The sequence below is a fragment of the Sander lucioperca genome, chromosome 3 (assembly GCF_008315115.2).
Source record: "Sander lucioperca isolate FBNREF2018 chromosome 3, SLUC_FBN_1.2, whole genome shotgun sequence".
NCBI classification, from domain to species: Eukaryota; Metazoa; Chordata; class Actinopteri; order Perciformes; family Percidae; genus Sander; species Sander lucioperca.
In genome coordinates this window covers 5564990-5586936 of record NC_050175.1, presented here as the reverse complement: position 1 = coordinate 5586936, position 21947 = coordinate 5564990, and the positions used below count along the sequence as shown (strand labels likewise).

Genomic DNA, 21947 nt, shown 5'->3' with positions numbered 1-21947 from the left:
GCCCTATGGTCCCACAGCCCTATGTTCCCACAGCCCAATGGTCCCACAGCCCTATGGTCCCACAGCCCTATGTTCCCACAGCCCAATGGTCCCACAGCCCTATGTTCCCACAGCCCAATGGTCCCACAGTCCTATGTTCCCACAGCCCTATGTTCCCACAGCCCTATGTTCCCACAGCCCAATGGTCCCACAGTCCTATGTTCCCACAGCCCAATGGTCCCACAGCCCAATGGTCCCACAGCCCAATGTTCCCACAGCCCTATGTTACCACAGCCCTATGTTCCCACAGCCCTATGTTCCCACAGCCCAATGGTCCCACAGTCCTATGTTCCCACAGCCCTATGTTCCCACAGCCCTATGGTCCCACAGCCCAATGGTCCCACAACCCTATGGTCCCACAGCCCAATGGTCCCACAACCCTATGGTCCCACAGACTTACGTTCCCACAGCCCTATGTTCCCACAGCCCTATGTTCCCACAACCCTATGGTCCCACAGCCCTATGTTCCCACAGCCCTATGTTCCCACAACCCTATGGTCCCACAGCCCTATGTTCCCACAGCCCAATGGTCCCACAGCCCTATGTTCCCACAACCCTATGGTCCCACAGCCCTATGTTCCCACAGCCCTATGTTCCCACAACCCTATGGTCCCACAGCCCTATGTTCCCACAGCCCAATGGTCCCACAGCCCTATGTTCCCACAGCCCTATGTTCCCACAACCCTATGGTCCCACAGCCCTATGTTCCCACCATTCTAAGATTTTTCTTAAAATTAGGCCCTATGTTAGGGTTAGGGTTACATTCCATCTGTAGTCCATTGCTACTGGATAATAGGTTGGGTGTAATTGGCTACCAACTTCTCCCTGTTCATTAATGTGAAATGTTGTTTGAATATCCAAGATAGAAACGCATTCCTGCCCTGGCTCTGTTGTGCTGTTCCGGCTCCATCTCTACCTACCATCAGTGATCACGCAAATAGTTAATTTTTTCGTTTTAATATTGGGGCTTCTGGGAAATGCATGGAGTTGCCTTAATTTATTTAGAGAGTGAATAAACTCGTGAAACAGAGAAGTATCGTCATGTAATCCATTGATTTCAACAATGTAACTGTATTCTAAATACCAACTATTTAAATTGTAACTGTAACGGAATACAGTTACTCATAATTTGTATTCTGAATACGTAACGCCGGTACATGTATTCCGTTACTCCCCAACACTGCCAGTGTGTGTGAATGGTCATGTGATATGTGATGTCAGACATGTTAATATGGACGAAGATTAGTTCTGCTATTGGAGCTAAAACTCTGATGTTGACGGAGATCGTTTTTGTCTCAAAACACAAAAAAATGAAAACGTAGGAGTAAAGATGTAGCCCAAAGCTCAGGGCAGAAGCTAAACTATTAGCAACATTTTCTCTCCATCTCTGAAACGTTGTATTTAACTTTAATAGTTCCAGCATTTACACAGAAATCCCAGTAGCCTATGATGTAGGTGTTCTCCACACTGTGGTCGATCCGCAGTCTGAGTCCCATTAACAGAATCAGAGGAGACATTCAACGACAATCATTTGGCACAGAAAACCTTCTGTTAGAACGGTTCCCCAAACAAACAAGCGTGTGCATCTGCTGCAGCAGCTGCTGTCGGCAGCTGGAGGCTCATTTCACAGCCAACGAGCAGCGGATGGAGATTTATCCGTGTTCAAACAAGACAGAGAGAGAGAGAGAGTGGCTGATGGGAGGCACTGTGGATCTTGGAGACAGGAGATATTGGTTTGGGCAACGGTAGAATAGCGGCGGGAAAGTAAAGCAGAGAAACATACATCTAAAAAAGCCGTTTAAATGTGTCTGACAATGGAGTCACTGACTGAACATGTGTCTAAACTCTATTAAATATAACTAATATAACTTTTCACTTGTCTCTCAGGGTTTCTTCAGGCGGAGTCAGCAGAGTAACGCCGCCTACTCGTGTCCTCGCCAGAAAAACTGTCTGATCGACCGAACGAGCCGCAACCGCTGCCAACACTGCCGTCTGCAGAAATGTCTGGCTTTGGGCATGTCCCGAGACGGTGAGACGCACACAAACGCACACACTCTCACCTGCAGAAACATCTGGCAGTCAGCATTTTGCAAGATGTTAGCCGGCAGACTAACCAGCAGGGCAGAAATGTTCGCCTGTTCTTGGTCAGTGCAATGAAAAGGAACCTGCTCGGCTCGACCTCAGCGGCATCTCTTTAGTGTTGCTGTCCTATCTGAGTTTTCTGTTGCACGACCAAAACATCTTTTGAACGTACACGTTCCACCAAAACAAGTTCCTTCCAGAGGCTATTTTGCAGAGGCACCGTACCTGCGTCCTGCGCTTAGCGCCGCCCAAGACGACTGTGATTGGTTTAAAGAAATGCCAAAAAACCAGAGAACGTTCTTCTCCCATCACGGAAAGCTGTGCGGACTAGCCAGACCTTCTTCTGCAGCGCTGTACTACAGAGGATAGCTACCTCTATTTTAAATCATGACTCCCACCCTTTGCACGTTGATTTTAAGCTTCTTCCCTCTCGGCGGAGGTTTTAAGTCCCAAGGTACAGAACAAAGCAGTACAAAAATATCTTTGCTGCTGTCACTGAGTTTTAGTGATATTTGCATAAATATGACAGGAGCATTTTTAGTTTCGTATGTTGATTTTATTTGAGAGTATATTTATTTCAATGCTTTTATTACACTTTTATATTACTATATATTTCCCTATATATTATTTGTAAGTATTTGTATTAGATTTTAGTACCTGTGTCAGTTTTTGGTGTGCTTTTGTAGTTGTGTGTCTTGATGGATGTAATACTCTAGCTGCAGAACAAACCTACCCACAGGTACAAATAAAGTAACCTGAACCTGTTAACTTCTCCTTTTCCTCAAACACAGCTGTGAAGTTTGGTCGCATGTCCAAGAAGCAGCGGGATACTTTGTACGCTGAGGTGCAGAAACATCGCCTCCAGCAGCAGCAGCAGCAGCAGGGTCCCCTCCTCCTGTCCCACCCCAGCCTCAGCAGCCCGAGCCCGGGCGAGGCGGAGCCGCTGTCCCCTCACTTCGGCCTCACGGAGCTGTCAGAAGAGCTGGGAGGCTACGTGAAACAAAACTCACCTGAAGGAGGATCTGTATCGTCCAAGGTCTGTGGTTTTTACTTTTTAGAGCAACAACTACACTCTAAAATGGATTGAATTACCAACTTTTTATAGTAGGGGTGACCCCGAATAGTGGAATATTCGATGCTTTGATGGAAAGAGCCGTATATCTACAGCCTCACAGTCGAATCTTCGCAGCGTAAAGTCCAGTTCAGACCAAAGATTCTGGACAACACAAGTGTAAACTTGTAGCTACTTGCAACGCGCCGGTCTGCAACGTTCTGAAACCTGCCAATTTACACCAATGCGACAAGATCAGACTGTGTATCATCTTTATAGCACGATGAACTTCGTACGACTCTTTGTACTTCCTTCTAACTTCCGACTGTCAGGCTTTTTTTGGGAGCGTGCCTATGTTCCCACATTTCTAAGATTCTTTTCCAAAATTAGGCCCTATGTTCACACATGACCTTATTCATAAATTTGTATCAGATTTGATCAACACCCAACCTATTATCCAGTAGCAATGGACTACAGATGGAATGTAATCCTAACCCTAACATAGGGCCTAATTTTAAGAAAAATCTTAGAAATGTGGGAACATAGGGCTGTGGGAACATAGGGCCTAATTTTCAGTGAAAAAAAATTCTCAGAAAAGTGGGAACATATGGCTGTGGGAACATAGGGCTGTGGGACCATAGGGCTGTGGGACCATTGGGCTATGGGACCATAGGGCTGTGGGACCATAGGGCTGTGGGACCATTGGGCTGTGGGACCATTGGGCTGTGGGACCATTGGGCTATGGGAACATAGGGCTGTGGGACCATAGGGCTGTGGGACCATAGGGCTGTGGGACCATTGGGCTATGGGAACATAGGGCTGTGGGACCATAGGGCTGTGGGACCATTGGGCTATGGGAACATAGGGCTGTGGAACCATTGGGCTATGGGAACATAGGGCTGACCTGAGGCTCGATATCATTTGTTGCGTCTAAATATGAATGTGGATAACATTAGTGATAGTGAGATGCATGCTACAGCTGCATTTCTAGTGATGAAACTGTGAAAATGTTTTATTTCTCTAATTCACTGCTTTGATTTAAAGACGCTTGCTTGCTTCAGTCACTCTCCAGGTCGCTCTAGGTGCTTGTTGAGCCTCTGGGCCGGTTCAGACTGCTGAGACTTTGCCCTGCAACGTTCTTAATCAGTTTTGTCTCGTAGCAAATCTTTATAGCTTTACATAAATCTTTCTAAAGTAGGTAAATAAATCCAACCGCCCCATGACAGATTTAACCCTCCTGTTTCCTTGTGTCAAATTTGACCCATTTTCAAAAAGTTTCTATATCAGAAATTTGGGTTTCTTTCAGCCACATTGTCAAATAAAAGTAACGTGGATGGTTCCCTACAACGCTCTACACAATTAAAATAAATGATCAGTTTACTACATTCATTGAATTTGGGTGTTTTATTAAATTTTATAGCACTTGAAAAAAAAATTATAAAAGAAGGTTGAAATAAAAGTGACAAAAAATTTCAGGAAAAGCTTCAAAACATCAGGAAAAGTGACAAACGTTGTAAAAAGTGACAAAAAGCATCGGGGGAAAAGCAACAAAAAGTTTTGTAGTGTGTCTCAAATCGCGCACTTCCGTTAGTGTACTAACTGAAGTGCACTTCGTACACTACGTACTTACTTGCATAGTGCGTAAAATTTGACGGGGGAGTGTTTCTCAAATCGCGCAACGCCTTATGTACTACCTATATAAGGTGGCTTATATGTTATACAAGTATAGCAAAAGACTAATGTTCAACTTACATTTGTAATACTCCGTGGGTCTCGCTGTCGCGTATTTGGCCGCCATTATCGAAAGTTTTTCACCTTTTGTTAGCTCCGCCCCTTCCGCTACGTAGCCAAGATGGCGACCGTTGAGGGTGGAAAGTGTCCATCGATCCACACTCAACTTTTTGACCGTTATGAGTGCACCATCCGGGTACTTGTAGTGCACTGCATTGACCACACTTCGACGAGTGACAGATTGAGTGTACTCAAATAGCTAGTATAAGTACAGAAGTGCGTGATTTGAGACACACCACTTCTTTTAAATTTTGACCCAGAAAAACTAAAAGTTGCACGGCTGACAGAATATCAACACAAGGGTTAAGTTTGACTGTCCATTAACTGTGACCGACAGTCGCCACCCCCCCCCCACCCACATGATTCGACGATAGGCAAGACTTGACAATTCTGATTCGACAATTAAAAGTCTCAGTCGGGGACATCCCTTAGTTTATATCAAGGCCACCCAATTTGGGGCCAGCGGGCCAAGTTTGCGCCATGCTCCCTTTGTTTTGGCCCACCATGGCATTTGACATGCTCATTCTCCTCTTATTTTGAAAGTGCTGGAAGTCCTAACTAAAGGAGCTTGCACACTGCTCCAACAAATACCAACAAACTCCAACATTCTAAAGTTGCCAGTTGTTGGCAATTGTCAGTTGGTCTTTATAATGTTCATTAAACCAACTTCCAGTCCACACTGCCCAGACAGTAACAGACAAGACTGACTTTTGTCACCTAGTCCTACCTTTTCTTATTTGAATTTTGGTTTATTAAAACATAGATAAAGTGGAGACCTTGTTGAATGTGGCCAAAGTAGTTCTGGTCTACCTGGCCTGTAAAGCTGCTAGCCGTGTACAGGAGAGACGGCAACCAAGACGAGCCAGGAGGAGACTGTGGTGTAAACCTTGGATATTGGACATGCAAAACAGGGTGTCTATCCTAATTTGTGTCAAGAACTTCGCTCAGAAGATACTCCAGCTTTTGCGAATTTTGCCCGTTTTGCTCCTCAAGCTTTTGAGGAATTACTCACTATGGTTACTCCACTAATTGCCAGAAAAAAACACCCATTTAGAGACAGCATTTCCAGCTGTTAGAATGTTGTCAGTTGTTGGAAAATGGGCGACATTGGTCCGACATTCTCCAACTCCACCAGACCAGACTGGACATGTCAAACTACCAACTCCATCCAACAAACGCCAACAAACACAGACGGCCGGCCCACACTGACCCAACTGTTGGTGTTTGTTGGAGTTTGTTGGAGCAGTGTGCAAGCTCCTTAAGGGTTGGGCATCGTTTGGATTTTAACAATTGTGACGGGTCACATGCTTATTTCACAAATAAAAGGAAAGTTTTATTTTGATTCAAAGGTGGTTTGCAGTTTGACTTTTTCAACTTAAAATAAAGCCAGACTAGAGCGCTGCTTCCTGTGTTCCAAGGCCGCAACACAACAAGCGCCTGGCCGCTTTGGAAACCAAAACTTGCACATGTTAAATTTGGAACTGATGATCGGATTTGAAACCAAATCCTCCAAACGATTCCAATAAAGAAACGATTCCACTGGAATCGTAATTTTTGAAACGATTCCAAGTAGGAATCGGTTCTCGATGTCCAATCCTAGTCCTAACTGTAATGACTACGAAACGTACATTTTAAGCAACTAAAAAGTACCTAATCTGAGTTTTATGGCAATGTAAAGCACAATGCTGGTAAACTACTACTAAATACGTATGTTTTACCTACGAAGAATTACGGTATTCTTTAACATCAACATTTATTTTTGGCCCAGATACATTTTGGCCCTTCAAATAAAAGAATTTGGGCACCTTGGGTTTAAATGATATGTAAGATCACACCCCCAACCGGCACCGTCAGACACCGCCAACCAAGAGCCTGGGTCTGTCCCAGGTTTTTCCTCGCCACTGTCGCACTAAATGCTTGCTCTTGGGGGGATTACTGGAATTGTTGGGTCTTTATAAATTATAGAGTGTGGTCTAGACCTACTCTATCTGTAAAGTGTCCTGAGATAACTCTTGTTATGATTTGATACTATTAATAAAATTGAATTGAATTGAATTGCATTAAGACGTTCCCTTCCACAAACAGGCGGACTCTGGAGGGGGAGTAGAAGGTCGGGGGTTCTACCTGGATATCCAGCCGTCCCCGGATCAGTCTGGACTCGATATTAACGGCATCAAACCGGAGCCGTTGTGTGACAATGGATCCAATAACGGCTTCTTCCCATACTGCTCCTTCAGCGACGGAGACACTTCACCCACAGTATCCATGGCTGAACTCGGTAAGATAATACAGAGGATGAACCCTTTCCTGCTAATTAAAGGAGACCTAAGATGCATATTTTCTGTCATATCTACAATGTTACAATGTCAGATGTTCATGTTAAACGTGGCCAAATCTTCAAATAATGAGGTAAATGATATTCCTGTGAGCCACTGTTCTGAACGCTCTGGGTTTCAACAGTTTTGTTCTACTCTCGGCTCTGTGTGGGCTGGTTTTCCATATGTGGTCGTCTGCTCCAGGCCAGCATGCTACTGCAGTTTTTACGTTACATACCCTGCTACATGTAGCTACATGCTAACGCCAGACAAAGCTGTTAACTTGGCTGCAGATGTTGGTAATTTCTCCCCAATTCCGGGTCACATTGCTACTGGAACACCGGTTGTGTACAGCGTCCGAAATGAACACTTGCCAAGCGCCAAATGCAGGTACATTTTCCGTGAGTGCTGACAAATGTTTGTACCAAAATAGTTCTGTTTTTCAGTCTTCATTTTGGGGAAGATACAGCTACTGTCTTCTGTTCCTCTGCTCTCTGTACGTCGGAGCTTTGCGGAGGCGGGGCGACACACAGCGGTGGAAGAAGTATTCAGATCCTTTACTTAAGTAAAAGTACTAACACCTAGTGGCGACTGGTCATTAGGGGCAGGTGGCACAGCCCCACCTCTTGTCAACAGAAAGAAATGCAAACAAATGTTATGTTATTTTTAATTAATTCAAGATTATTATCATCTATAATTTATTATCTTCTATGAATATAACATCTTCCTAAATTGTATATTATTTGTGGTAGGATTTTTATTTCTCATTCTGCCCATGCCTTGCTGCTTCAGACTGCGTTCTCCCGTGTTCACGGTAGACTACGGCAGCCTGAATGTGTCAGAGTGGGGCTAGCAATGTGCATTGTACGTGGGAAATTATTAATATGCATGCTCAGTGTGTTTAATTAGAATCATCAGGAAAATGTATTAAAGTATTAAAAATAGTGGCCAGGTTGGATCAGTGGGTAGAGCAGGCGGCCATATACTGAGATGCTTATGCCTCGATGCAGAGGTCCAGGGTTCGAGTCCAACCTGTGGCGATTTCTTGCATGTCTTTCCCCCCTTTCTCACCTAGCTGTCCTGTCCATTAAAGGCGAAAGTATTAAGTATTAAAAATAAAAGTACTCGATGCAGAAAGCTCTTCACATTTTAGAAACTGAAAGGATCCAACCAGTTGTGTGTATAATGGTCTAATCATCTCAGCTGGACTTGTAGCCGTTATATTGTTGGCTAGTTTACTTTAGAATCAAACATCAGATTTTATAAACTACATATGTTCTGTGTGCAGAAATCTGAATGTGTAAAGTAACTAGTAACTAAAGCTGTAACAGATGAATGTAGTGGAGTAAAAAGTACAATATTTCTCTCTGAAATGTAGCGGAGTAGAAGTAGAAAGTGGCATGAAGAGAAAAGACTCAAGTAAAGTACAAGTACCTCAACATTTGTACTTAAGTACAGTACTGGAGTACATGTACTTAGTTACATTCCACCAGCACCCTCCACCATACGGCAGAAGGTTGTAGAGAGCTGGAGGGGGAAAACCAACCAGACAGGAGATGAGGAAATATCTGGAAGCAGACAGAAAGGAGAAGAAAAACAAAATGGGAGGATTAAAAAGCAGCAAAGAAGAGTTAGAGGAACAAAAGAAAGGGAAGTGTGGGGCAAACAGAGACAGAAAGGTGGTTTAAAATAGCAGGAGGTTGGAAACTCATCTTCAGAGCTCATTAAAACATCACTGTGGTAATTAGCTGTCTGTTAATTAGTGGGACGAGGCCGGGCACTCGATGGGGGAAATCATCTCTGCATTCTCCCCGGAGATTGGTTTTTATTCGCAGTTTGATTTTTTTCAAAAAACCATTTATCATAATAACCCCCTAACCCCCCCCACACACACACACACACACACACACACACACACACACACACACACACACTGTATTTCTGTACCTTGTTTTGATCCCTGATGTTTTTTCATATTCATTCATTCATGCTGAGACAATTAGCAGCAGCACAGAAACGCTGAATAGTTACCGCATGTTCCTTTTTGGGTTTGTTTCTCATCTGAGCTGCATTCACAAACATTTTGTTGACACAGTTTCATACAGTAGAAAGATTTGGCTAAAGGCAGAACATCCTCGGGGTCAGCCCTATGTTCGCTATGTTCCCACAGCCCTATGGTCCCACAGCCCTATGTTCCCACAGCCCTATGTTCCCACAGCCCTATGTTCCCACAGCCCAATGGTCCCACAGCCCTATGTTCCCACAGCCCAATGGTCCCACAGCTCTATGTTCCCACAGCCCTATGTTCCCACAGCCCTATGTTCCCACAGCCCTATGTTCCCACAGCCCTATGGTCCCACAGCCCTATGTTCCCACAGCCCAATGGTCCCACAGCTCTATGTTCCCACAGTCGTATGTTCCCACAGCCCTATGGTGTGCTCCACAACGGATCAAGTCCAGACCGAACTTCCCGACCTCAAACGTTGTGGGCGGGGCTAAGTTTGGCTGGCTGTTTTATTTTAAAGTAGTACAGTATAGATGCACATGAAGGCAATGCAGTAATAAGGAGGAGATAACGCTCGCTGAAGCAGTGACTTCTTTTAAAATACTTCTTAGAACTCATTTTTATGGACTTGCTTTGATGTGATGGTGTCTTCTTACCATTTGGGGTTAGGGGTTAGGGTTTCTCATTGTCTGCCTGTTAACTCCATTTGATCATTGAATCATGATTTTTTTCTATCCTGTCCTGCACCCTCCACCCACCATCTCTCTTTTTGCCCTATCACTATGTTGTGCATTGATGGGCATGTGTATTGACTGATGCTTTTGTTTCCACTTTCAAAGCACTTTGTAACCTATTGTTTTTAAAGGTGCTATACTAATAACGTTGTTATTATTATTATTATGATAGTTATAATTCTGTCCGTTAAAACTGCTGTGTTTTGTTGCAGATCACCTGGTTCAGACCATCTCAAAGTCTCACCTGGAGACGTGTCAGTACCTGAGGGAGGAGCTGCAGCAGATGAGCTGGCAGAAGTTCCCGCAGGACGAGGTGGAGAGCTACCAGAGCAAGGTGTGCGTTCCTGTTGTGTTTTTTATCGTAGCTTTCCATTTGAGGCCAGTCAACATTTATTTATATAGTGCTTTACAGCAACCAACTGGTATCCAAAGTGCTTTACATCAAGGGCCACGAATAAAACAACTTAACATACAATAAATTCAACATGGAATACAGTAAAATCAGAAAAAAAGTTACATAACAGCAGGAGGTAGAGAGGGAAAATGTCACAGCGCTACTATGTATTCAAAGCCATTCTAAATAACTACTTTTTGATTTAATAAAGAGCTACCTCTGTAATAGTTTGAATGTCAGGGGGTAACCTGTGCCAAAGTCTTGGGGCAGCAACTGCAAAAGCGCCACACTGTCCAACCCGTTCTCACTCCCAACTTGTAAAATACTGACGCTTGGTCAGTGACTCTCAGCATCAGATATCGATGCAAATCACCCTTTAGCGCTGTAAGATGACGTAGTATGAAGAGGGAAAACGGCAGCAAGTAGTATGAAAGACCGAAAATCCTGCGTCAATACGCGTTGGGTCAAACAACACAGGACTTTCCCCCAGGAGAACAGGGTGCGTGTCCCGTTGTTGTCCCGCGTGTCACTGAAACGTACATTTAGTAACCCCACCTATGATCGTTTCCTAAACCTAACCGCATGTCAGTTAAATGTACATCCTGACCCAGAGCGTCAAAAAGTGACGCCAAGAGTCACGAAAGCGTTTTTAGATTTGACGCTAAAGGAGACTTTTTGCGTCAATAACAAACGCCAAAGGCACCTGACCAAGCGTTGCTTTTTGACGCGATGGGAGTGAGAATGGTACTAGTACGAGTGTGTTGAAGCATCCACTTTAAGACACTAGTACTTGCTTACAGGGCCACGAATGGGTCAAACCCTACACCCCAGCCCGCCCTCTCTGCTCTGCATCAGCCTACCTGCTTGCTGGCCCCTCACAGCGAGTCCAGCTATCATGGCTGCCAAATTACGAATCCTACTATGGCCACGCCAAGACCCGCCCTTCACTAGCAGCTCGATTGGTTGGAGTTAGGCATTGACCTTGAGTAGTTAAGGTTAGGATAGCCGATTGGTCAGGGGATAGGACCTCTACAAATCGGGTTACGTTAACTTGCGTAAGCATGGATGCCTGGCCAATAGTAGTGACTGAAGGGCGGGTCTTGGCGTGGCCATAGTAGGATTCGTAAATTCTCATCCTGGCTCCTAAATGGTGGAATGAGCTCCCCATTGACATCAGGACGGCCGAAAGCCTACACATCTTCCGCCGCAGGCTAAAATCACATCTCTTCCAACTGCACCTTGGATGATGATGATGATGAGAGAAAAAAAAGAAAAGAATAAAAACTTACAGCTGCACTCTCATATGGCTCTTTGTAGTTTGACTTATTTAAAGCTACTGTACTTGCACTTACTTCTTGCTGTCCGGAGTTTGCACCTTCAAGGTTGAAAGCATTTAATTGGAAGTGGCTTTGGATAAAAGTGTCAGCTAAATGACAAAAGAATGTGTTGCACTGTCACATAGTTCTGTTCAACATGTTTGGTTTGAATATCTTCGCTCTCTGTTGTGTGCAGCCGCGGGAGGTGATGTGGCAGCTGTGTGCCGTTAAGATCACCGAGGCCATACAGTACGTGGTGGAGTTCGCCAAACGCATCGACGGCTTCATGGATCTCTGTCAAAACGACCAGATCGTTCTGCTGAAAGCCGGTGAGAGAAACTGCCAAGTCTGGTGCTATTCAATATTATTCTTATTGTCAACAAATCTTCCTGATGAAATTATATATTTGTGTTTTTAAAGAATCATGTCTTCAGTAGGAACCAATGAGATCGGAACTGAGAGACACAGACAGGAAGTCAGACTGTAGAGAAAGATTTGTGGTAGTTGGCCGCCGGCTTAAGAATTTTCGTCGTGTTTAAGTTAAATTTTTGGGCCAAGACAAAGGCGACGTAGGTCGACGGGGTCAGCCCTATGTTCCCACATTTCTAAGATTTTTCTTAAAATTAGGCCCTATGTTCCCACATTTCTAAGATTTTTCTTAAAATTAGGCCCTATGTTCCCTCATTTCTAGGACATTTTCAAAATTAGGTCTTGCGTTCCTACATTTCCCTTCAATTTAAGCCCTATCCTCCACAACACTTTTTAGGGTTAGGGGGATAAAATCTGATACAAATTTATGAAAAAGGAAATGTGGGAACATAGGGCCTAATTTTGGAAATAAATCTTAGAAATGTGGGAACTGTGGGAACATAGGGCCTAATTTTGAAAAAAATCTTAGATCAGGCTTTGGCTTGGTGTGTCTGGGTCTTTAAGTAGAAAACGGCAATATGAAATGCAACTATCATTCTTTTTTTTGTCATTTTTTGTGTTCAAGGTTGTTTCGAAGACAGGAAGTGTGCCAGCATTAAGAGATGTTGGTGTGGGTCTTTTTATAGGATTTATAGACTAGAAGAAGAAAAAAAAAGAATGTTGTTTGAACGATTTTCATATTGATGCACAGAGATGTAATTAACTTTTTTACCAATGTATTAGTCTTACATTTTCTCTGTGTAAGCTGTTTTCTGTCCTTCCCTACAGAAGCAGGTTGAGATGTTCCTACTAGTAATTTATTTATCTGGACAGTCTTATTTCAATTATTTATAGAATAGATAGATGTGTTCACATCAGAAAGTGGAGGAGCAGAATTCCTTAGCATGTCATGCATTAACACATGGACCAACAAACACAGACAGAAGAGCATCTCACAGGATGGACATCACAGTTTTTATTTTGCTACAGAAGAACTGTATTAAATAGAGTAAGTGAGTTGAAGGTAGCCTGGGAAAACCCTGATGAACTTCTGGCAAATTTGAGATTTGCTCTGCAAGTCCGTCTGGCCAAGAGCCCATTCAAGCCCATTTCCAATTTTTACACATGGAGGCACCAATCACAACCGTTGAGGCGGGCTTTACACCAATCACAACCGTTGAGGCGGGCTTTACACCAATCACAACCATTGAGGCGGGCTTTACACCAATCACAATCGTTGAGGTGGGCTTTACACCAATCACAACCGTTGAGGCGGGCTCTATACCAATCACAACCGTTGAGGCGGGCTCTACACCAATCACAACCGTTGAGGCGGGCTCTACACCAATCACAACCGTTGAGGCGGGCTCTATACCAATCACAACCGTTGAGGCGGGCTTTACACCAATCACAATCGTTGAGGTGGGCTTTACACCAATCACAACCGTTGAGGCGGGCTTTACACCAATCACAACCGTTGAAGCGGGCTTTACACCAATCACAACCGTTGAGGCGGGCTTTACACCAATCACAACCGTTGAGGCAGCTCTACACCAATCACAACCGTTGAGGAGGGCTTTACACCAATCACAACCGTTGAGGCGGGCTTTACACCAATCACAACCGTTGAGGCGGGCTTTACACCAATCACAACCATTTGAGGCGGGCTTTACACCAATCACAACCGTTTGAGGCGGGCTTTACACCAATCACAACCGTTTGAGGCGGGCTTTACACCAATCACAACCGTTTGAGGTGGGCTTTACACCAATCACAACCATTTGAGGCGGGCTCTACACCAATCACAACCGTTTGAGGCGGGCGATATGACGATATCACAGCGACGGCGAGCAGCTTTTTGTTTACATTCAACATGGCGGCCACCAAAGCGCAGCAACCCGTTGATACCACTGTCGCTGCTACGTCACCCGGATCGTTGGTCTGATTGGTTGAAGGACTATCCAATTGCGCCCAGAGGCATTTGAGCGGCGTCCGTTGGCGACGCCCCTTTGGAAATGGGCTGTGAATGAAGCTTCACCAGACCCCCTCTGAGTTACAGCTGAGAAGGGTCTGGTGTCAACCAGGCTAAGTTGAAGGGATATCTTTCACATTTTTAGAGAAAGATCCTTCCATGTCACTTATTTTCTTAAATTTGTAAGAAACAAGGAATGGACGATGGACAACATTTTTGACGCTCAGAAAAATTGGCCTTGTTCGGTATTTTTTGCGTGCATTTTCCTTGTGTAATATTTGTGTTCTGTGTGAAAGAACTAGTGATCATTTTTTGATAATCGATTAAACGTCAAAGTAATTTTCCATGCAAAAATGTCAGAAAATGCTTTTTCTCGCCTCTCAAATTTGGCAGACTGATCTCATGAAGTGGCGTATGTATGACACGCCAATCCGTACGCCATTATTGCCGTGTTATCAAGACGCATACTCGCTTTTTAGCGTGTTTATCAACGCCGTTTGGCCTCCATTGACTTACATTACCTTGCGATTGTGTGTGAATTTACGCCGTAGCGAGTAGTATGAAAGGGAGAAAATCGGCATTGGGAGGGTGGTCGGGGTGGAGGATGGGTCAAACACAGGACTTTCACCCAGGAGACCGGGGATCATCTCCCGCGTGTGACTTTGTGTCCTGCGTGTGATGCTTCCTTTTTTGTTTGTTGTTTTCCTAAACCCAACCCGCATGTGACATTTCCTAAACCCAACCGTAGCCTCGCGATAACACGCCACGTGGCTTTAGGAAAGCGGCGTGTATGTTTACGCTGTGACGTTGCAGACTGCCGTCTGCTGTATACAGCATAGACATTCATGCGGATAGTTCAAAATTCGCACAGATAACACGCCACTTGGCTTTATGTTTAGACGAAATCATGATGTCAAAAATTCAATAAAAGTAGTAAACTGATCCTTAATTTGACTTGTGAAGAGCGTTTCATAGAACCTTCCGTGTCACTTTTGGGCAACTTGGTTGAAAGAATTTCAAATCAAATTTGACCCGAAGACAACAGGAGGGTTCAGTTGTTTTTGTTAAATACAAACAAATGTCTATGAGGTTTGGTGGACAGATACGCCTTGGGCCAAGAAGACATTGTGATCCTTCTACAGTAAGACCATTTTTTACAGACATCATGTTGGACTTTGAGAAACTGGAGCGAACATTCAACACTATCGTTTGACATTTTATAGACCAAACGATGAATCAGTTGGTCTAGGAAATGATCCACAGATTGTGTTAATGTGAAACCGTCTTGTTTGAAAATGTGATTTAGTGAGTAATGACTGATGAATGAAATGGAAGATTAGTTAGCAGCGGGGGTCATTAAACCATCATCACCGGACTTGCCATTACTCATCAGTGTCTCCGTGTTCCCAGGCTCTCTGGAGGTCGTCTTGGTCCGAATGTGTCGCCTGTTTGACTCACAGAACAACAGCGTCTACTTCGACGGGAAGTTTGCAGGTCCGGACGTCTTCAGAGCGCTCGGTGAGTTCTGACAACTTCTTCTCCGGTTCCTCACAAACTGTCCAAACTGACCTCACCTGAAAAACACTCCCAGAAAATATCAAAATTAATTTCGACATCGCAATATCACATTTTGTCAAAATCGTGCAACCCTAATGTCGACCTTACACCAAACGACTTTTCAAGCGATTCCACTATCGCAGACTATTTTCCTATATCGTAATGAAATCCTGAGAGTCTTGGTAGAGTCGGGGGGGTCTCCCGTCGTCTCCATTGTTTGGTGTAAGATCATAAAACTCTTGCAAATAGCAAATGTACCTGCTCCCATCTGTGGCCCATGGGCGTGCTGGTGTTACAGGGAGGTGTGTTCAGGTGCATTCTGGGCGTGCTGGTCTTACAGGGAGGTGTGTTCAGGTGCATTCTGGGCGTGCTGGTCTTACAGGGAGGTGTGTTCAGGTGCATTCTGGGCGTGCTGGTCTTACAGGGAGGTGTGTTCAGGTGCATTCTGGGCGTGCTGGTCTTACAGGGAGGTGTGTTCAGGTGCATTCTGGGAGTATTGCTATCTTGAGGCAGCAGGAAGTGATGGCACCATTGACCAACAAAAACCTGGTCTAAAGTCAAAAACGCAGCATTTCATTCAGCTGTTTACTTCCTTAACAGTGAGAGACAAACATCTTTCTTTCTTTCTGGAGCTTCAACAAAAAAAACATCAAAATTTGATCATACGTCCCTGAATTATAATCATTTTCTCCGTGTGTGTGTGTGTGTGTTTGTCTGTGTGTGTCTGTGTATGTGTGTGTTTGTCTGTGTGTGTCTGTGTGTTTGTATGTGGTGTGTGTGTGTGTGTGTGTATGTCTGTCTGTGTGTGTGTGTGTTTGTATGTGGTGTGTGTGTGTATGTCTGTGTGTCTATGTCTGTCTGTGTGTGTGTGTGTGTGTGTGTTTCCAGGTTGTGATGACTTGATCGCGTCAGTGTTTGACTTTGCTAGCAGCATGTGTTCTCTGCGTCTGTCGGAGGACGAGCTCGCCGTGTTCTCAGCGTTCCTCCTGCTGTCTGCAGGTAACGTCTCTTCACTTATCTAACGTCTGAACATTGGCCTGAGGTTATATGTTTATATTTCCATTTACTATGCCATTTGCACATGTTTATAGTCCCATCTGCTGTGCTGTCCCTTTCCTACTCCTTAGATACATCTCACCTCACTTGCAGAGTTTATCAATGATAATAATAGTCTGTAAATAATGTTGATAATGTTAATAATATTCTGTTGTTTTTATCTACAGTGTATGTGCACTGTTAGTTGGAAAGCAATGACCTACACCTAACCTTTCGTCACAAATGTACCATTGCCCTGACTGATTTTGTGTGTATCTGTCTGTGTGTGTGTGTGTGCATGTGTGTGTGTGTGTCTGTGTGTGTCTGTCTGTGTGCGTGCGTGTGTGTCTGTGTGTGTCTGTCTGTGTGCGTGCGTGTGTGCGTGCGTGTGTATATGTGTGTGTGTCTGTCTGTGTGTGCGTGCGTGCCTGTCTGTCTGTCTGTCTGTCTGTGTGTGTGTGTGTGTGTGTGTGTGTGTGTGTGTGTGTGTGTGTGTGTGTGTGTGCATGTGTGTGTGTGTGTGTGCGTGTCTGTCTGTGTGTGTGTGCGTGTGTGTCTGTCTGTGTGTGTCTGTGCTCGGTGCGTGTGTGTGCGTGTGTGTGCGTGCGCGCGTGTGTGCGTGCGTGTGTATATGTGTGTGTCTGTGTGTGCGTGCGTGCCTGTCTGTCTGTCTGTCTGTCTGTGCGTGTGTGTGTGTGTGTGTGTGTGTGCGTGTCTGTCTGCGTGTCTGTGCTCGGTGCGTGTGTGTGCGTGTGTGTGCGTGTGTGTGTGTGTGTGTGCGTGTGTGTGCGTGCGCGCGTGTGTGCGTGCGTGTGTATATGTGTGTGTCTGTCTGTCTGTCTGTCTGTCTGTCTGTCTGTGTGTGTGTGTGTGTGTGTGTCTGTCTGTGTGTGCGTGCGTGCCTGTCTGTCTGTGCGTGTGTGTGTGTGTGTGTGTGTGCATGTGTGTGTGTGTGTGCGTGTCTGTCTGTGTGTGTGCGTGCGTGTGTGTCTGTGTGTGTCTGTCTGCGTGTGTCTGTGCTCGGTGCGTGTGTGTGCGTGTGTGTGTGTGTGTGTGTGCGCGCGTGTGTGCGTGCGTGTGTATATGTGTGTGCGTGCGTGCCTGTCTGTCTGTCTGTCTGTCTGTGTGTGTGTGTGTGTGTGTGTGTGTGTGTGTGTGTGTGTGCGTGTGTGTGCGTGCGTGCGTGCGCACGTGCGTGTGTATATGTGTGTGCGTGCGTGCCTGTCTGTCTGTCTGTCTGTGTGTGTGTGTGTGTGTGTGTGTGTGTGTGTGTGTGTGTGTGTGTGTGTGTGTGTGTGTGTGTGTGTGTGTGTGTGTGTGTGTGTCTGCTGCAGACCGGTCGTGGCTGCAGGAGAAGCTGCAGGTGGAGAAGCTGCAGCAGAAGACTCAGCTGGCCCTGCAACACGTCCTGCAGAAGAACCGGAGAGAGGACGGAGCGCTCAACAAGGTACACACCGAGTTATGTCAGTGCCTTGAATTCAACAGTCTGTCTAACAGACAGACAGACACACACACACACACACACACACACACACGTTCAGGTGTGCCAGCATTACTCATAGAAACCAGCAGGTTTAATGTCTGTCTTTGTAATGTGAGTAGATCCATCAGCACATTGCGTAAACATTCAACTGCATGTCTCTTCAGACGAGCCGTTTAGAAGCAGCCTGGCTCTGCCCTCGTGTGGCCAGGCGGTGAACTACAACATCTCCGGCTCCCATCTCCCTCCAGACATTCATATCGTATCATATATCAATAAGAAAAAAACTGTAATGCTATACTTGCGTTACCCATTCCTGTTCATAACATTAATCAAATTCCTTCCAGTTCAGCTCATTTGACAGTGAAATGATTCTCTCTCCTCTCTTCCTTTCCTCCTCTCCTACTTTCCTCTTCTAACCTCTTTTGTCCTCTTCCTCTCTTTCTCTCTCTCCTGTCCCCTCCTCTTCTGTCCCGTGCTTCTTGCTCCTCTCATCCCTCTTGCCTGTTGTTTCCTCTCTTCTCCTCCTTCACTTACTTGTTTCCTCTCCTTTCCCGTTTCCCTTCTCTCCCCCTCTCTCCTTGTCTCCTGCCCTGTTTTCTCTCCTGGTCTCTTTTTCCCTCTCTTCCTTCCTTTCCTTTTCTCGCTTCCTTCCTTCCTTCTCTTCCTTTCTTCCTCGTCCCCTTTTCTCTCCTGTCTCCTCTTCCCTCTCCTTGTCTCCTTGCCTCCTCAGCTCAGATGTAAGGTGTCAGCGTTGCGCTCCCTGTGCACCCGTCACACGGAGACGCTATCGGCGTTCCGCGCCGTGTACCCTGACGTCGTGCGGACACACTTCCCCCCGCTCTATAAGGAGCTGTTCGGGGCCGACCTCGAGCTGACGCTGCACAGCGGCGACTAAAACGGCGACTCGTCGTCGTCGACGCCGCCCGAGCTGCAGGATCGGGGCGCACCCGGCCCGGCGTCCACGGCCACGGAGGACGGGACAGTGACTTAGCGCGGACGCTGAACAGGACGGAGAAATTTGGATTCCTCAGTTTGTCTTTCTTCACCTCTCCTCCTCGTCCTCCTCTCGCTGGCTCTGGCTTTTGGACGCAGCGAGGACTCGGGTCAGGTCTTCTTCCTTCACGTCTCATGTCCCGGATCTTTTTGATCTGGATTCACCTCTGACACACTGAAACCTGTCACAACCTTTTCTAACAGTTCCTTCACACAGCGTGTTCTCATCAACCATTTGTACATATAGCTACGAAAGAAATTCACCGTTACTGGTGTGTATTCCTCGTATTTATTACTGTCAGCAACACATGGACTGCTGCTGTATAAGAGCGCAAAGATCTGCATTTGGAGGATGTCTGGGTGGATGTGTGGCTCCTAAAACACAAGACTTTCACTCCGGAAAATGGGCGTTTGAGTCCCAGGAGTAGACAAGTACCACTTAAGGGGACCACTGTTTTAATCCAAACCACGATCTTTTTCCTAATCTGAACTAGTCGTTTTGGTGTCTAAACTTAACTGTCGTCACCGCATGACTCTTAATTTCCCCGGCTAAACTCAACTCTAAGGCCTCCTGCACACTGGCTGCGTGGTGTGAGCGTGTCAGCTGCGTGGCGTGTCCGTTTTTATTTCGGCTCCCATGTTAACAGGTTAGAGCTTGCACTCTGCCTGCGTGACACGAGCCGCGCCGAAAACGCGTGCCTGCTAGAAATAGAACCAACGCCTATTTTTCACGCGACACGCGAGCGTGTTGGAAGCGTTTCCAGGCAACATAGAATAGGAAAAGATGTTTATATGTCATTTAGACACAAATACATATCGATGAATTACATTTTGATGTTTGAAAGTCTCGAGGTTTTGACATAAATGCAGATATAAATGTAATAAAAAAAATACATAATTATCGATTTTCCAATATAGCACCTGTCAATACAGAAGGAAATATTCTGGAGCCTATTTTGCCGTCAATACTGCCGACGTTGTCTTTGCTGTAATCAAATCAGAATATATTTATGTTTAACATGAAGTATACTACTGCTGGAGTGCAGCAGCACACGTTTCTGGTGTGTAAAGACATAGAAAACGTCACGCAGCTGACACGCAACAGAAACGCCACGCTCACGCCACGCAGCCAGTGTGCAGGAGGGCTTACGGCCGTCACTTCACTGTGCTCTGTACCGGGCTCATAGTCACCTCTTCTCTGCTAAACGTAACTGTAAAGACCGCTAAACTTAACTGTCACCGTACGTAGTTGCATATAGCCACTGCATCTTCAGAAAATTCCCAAAGGTCTGTGAAGGTTCTTCAGTCGTGCAGGTTACGGGGTATCCAGAATTGAATCAGCACTTATAGATAGAATTTCCAAAAAGTTACAAATGGGAACTAATGTGGGTTTGCAGCAGCTGGTGTAATGAGAATATTCTGAAAAGATGGAAACATACATACATACAACATGAGCTCTGGGTGGTTTTATTTTGTGCAATGTAAAAGTTAAAGTCCTCCTCCATGGTTTTCATTCGTCCCAGCAGCCTCTTCCTCCTCTGGGTCCATCTCCAGCGAGCCTGCAGACAGCACAGAGCAGAGCATTTATTCTGATGTAGCAGTTAGCATGTAGCTCCATCTGGTGGCCTGACAGACAAGTGCAGGTCTTCTTATTTATTTCTCTGTCAGTTTGTCTGCAGCAATTACAGCTGTGGATTGAAGTCATTTCAGCAAATCTGAGTCCAGTTCCTAATCCCCATGGAATCTAATTAGAAGAAAAACCAGAACTCAAACGTTAAGCTGAAATGTGTTGGCTGAGGAAACAACAGTGTAAGTAAAGTTTATTTCTAGAACACGTTTAAACACAGCTTAAGCTGGCCAAAGTGCTGTACTAAATAAGCACGTAGGTTCTGTACTAAAAAGAACATTGAAATGTAAAAATGTGAGTAGAAAGAAAACATCCCAACGATGACAACACGCAGCAACTGACCAATACAGAATTATAGACATGATAACAGAGTGTGATTAACGTTGATGAACCTGCAGCTACGATCTGGAATCTTAACAAGCAGCAGAATATATGAAATGTTAAAGTTGGAGTCTGGTGTTAGTCTGGTTTATTTTTTGGGCTTATAGACCTTTTTCACGGCAGACATGTTGACATGTCATAGTAGGAAAAGCACAGGTGTATTCAAAACCACTAATTGGGCTAAACCTGTATGTACTATTATAATCCTTTTATCTTTTCAGGTGTGACATTGTACGATCTGTCCAGGGACAGCAGACGTAAAACAGCGTTTTGGCTAATTCTGGCACATTTTACATTTTTATATGTATTATTAGTGTGCATTGTCCCTGTTAAATAAACCTGAAATAAAAAATAAATAAATGAATGATGGCTGCATTCCACTTAGGAGAGGCCCTGGTATTGTGCATGCAATTTCAGCTGTGCTTTTCCTACTATGACAAGTCAAAACTGTCTACTGTGAAAAAAGGTCCATTGCCAACAAATCTTGTGCAGAGCCAAATCAACAATGTGTTAGTCCGTCTCAGGCAGGTAACCTCCCTAAACAGCTGGTCAATGTAGTTTTTATCAAACAAACAGGAGGAAATAGTGCATTTTTTGGGGTCTAACTTTTGGTTGAACTGATTGAAGCTCATGTTTACATTTTACTGATAGAAGGAGACAGAGTCATTCATGATTAAACCAGCCAAATGAAAGCAAAATTGCACAAAAATTAACAGTATTAAGAGCAATATAGACACTGCTTCATCAAGAAATAAGCTATGCAG

General features: G+C 45.0%; 1 protein-coding gene across 1 annotated transcript in view; it reads left to right on the top strand.

Moving 5' to 3' along the window:
• Window positions 1-19755, top strand: part of LOC116059922 (nuclear receptor ROR-alpha A-like) — a 32968-nt gene extending 13213 nt beyond the window's left edge. The window contains exons 3-11 of the mRNA XM_031313192.2: window positions 1927-2068; window positions 2913-3157; window positions 7049-7241; window positions 10230-10351; window positions 11924-12056; window positions 15518-15625; window positions 16553-16663; window positions 18034-18146; window positions 18913-19755. Of these exons, the coding sequence (XP_031169052.1) occupies window positions 1927-2068; window positions 2913-3157; window positions 7049-7241; window positions 10230-10351; window positions 11924-12056; window positions 15518-15625; window positions 16553-16663; window positions 18034-18146; window positions 18913-19077 (1332 nt within the window). The 3' untranslated portion in view covers window positions 19078-19755. The remainder of the gene's footprint in view (window positions 1-1926; window positions 2069-2912; window positions 3158-7048; window positions 7242-10229; window positions 10352-11923; window positions 12057-15517; window positions 15626-16552; window positions 16664-18033; window positions 18147-18912) is intronic.
• Window positions 19756-21947: the final 2192 nt, after the last annotated feature.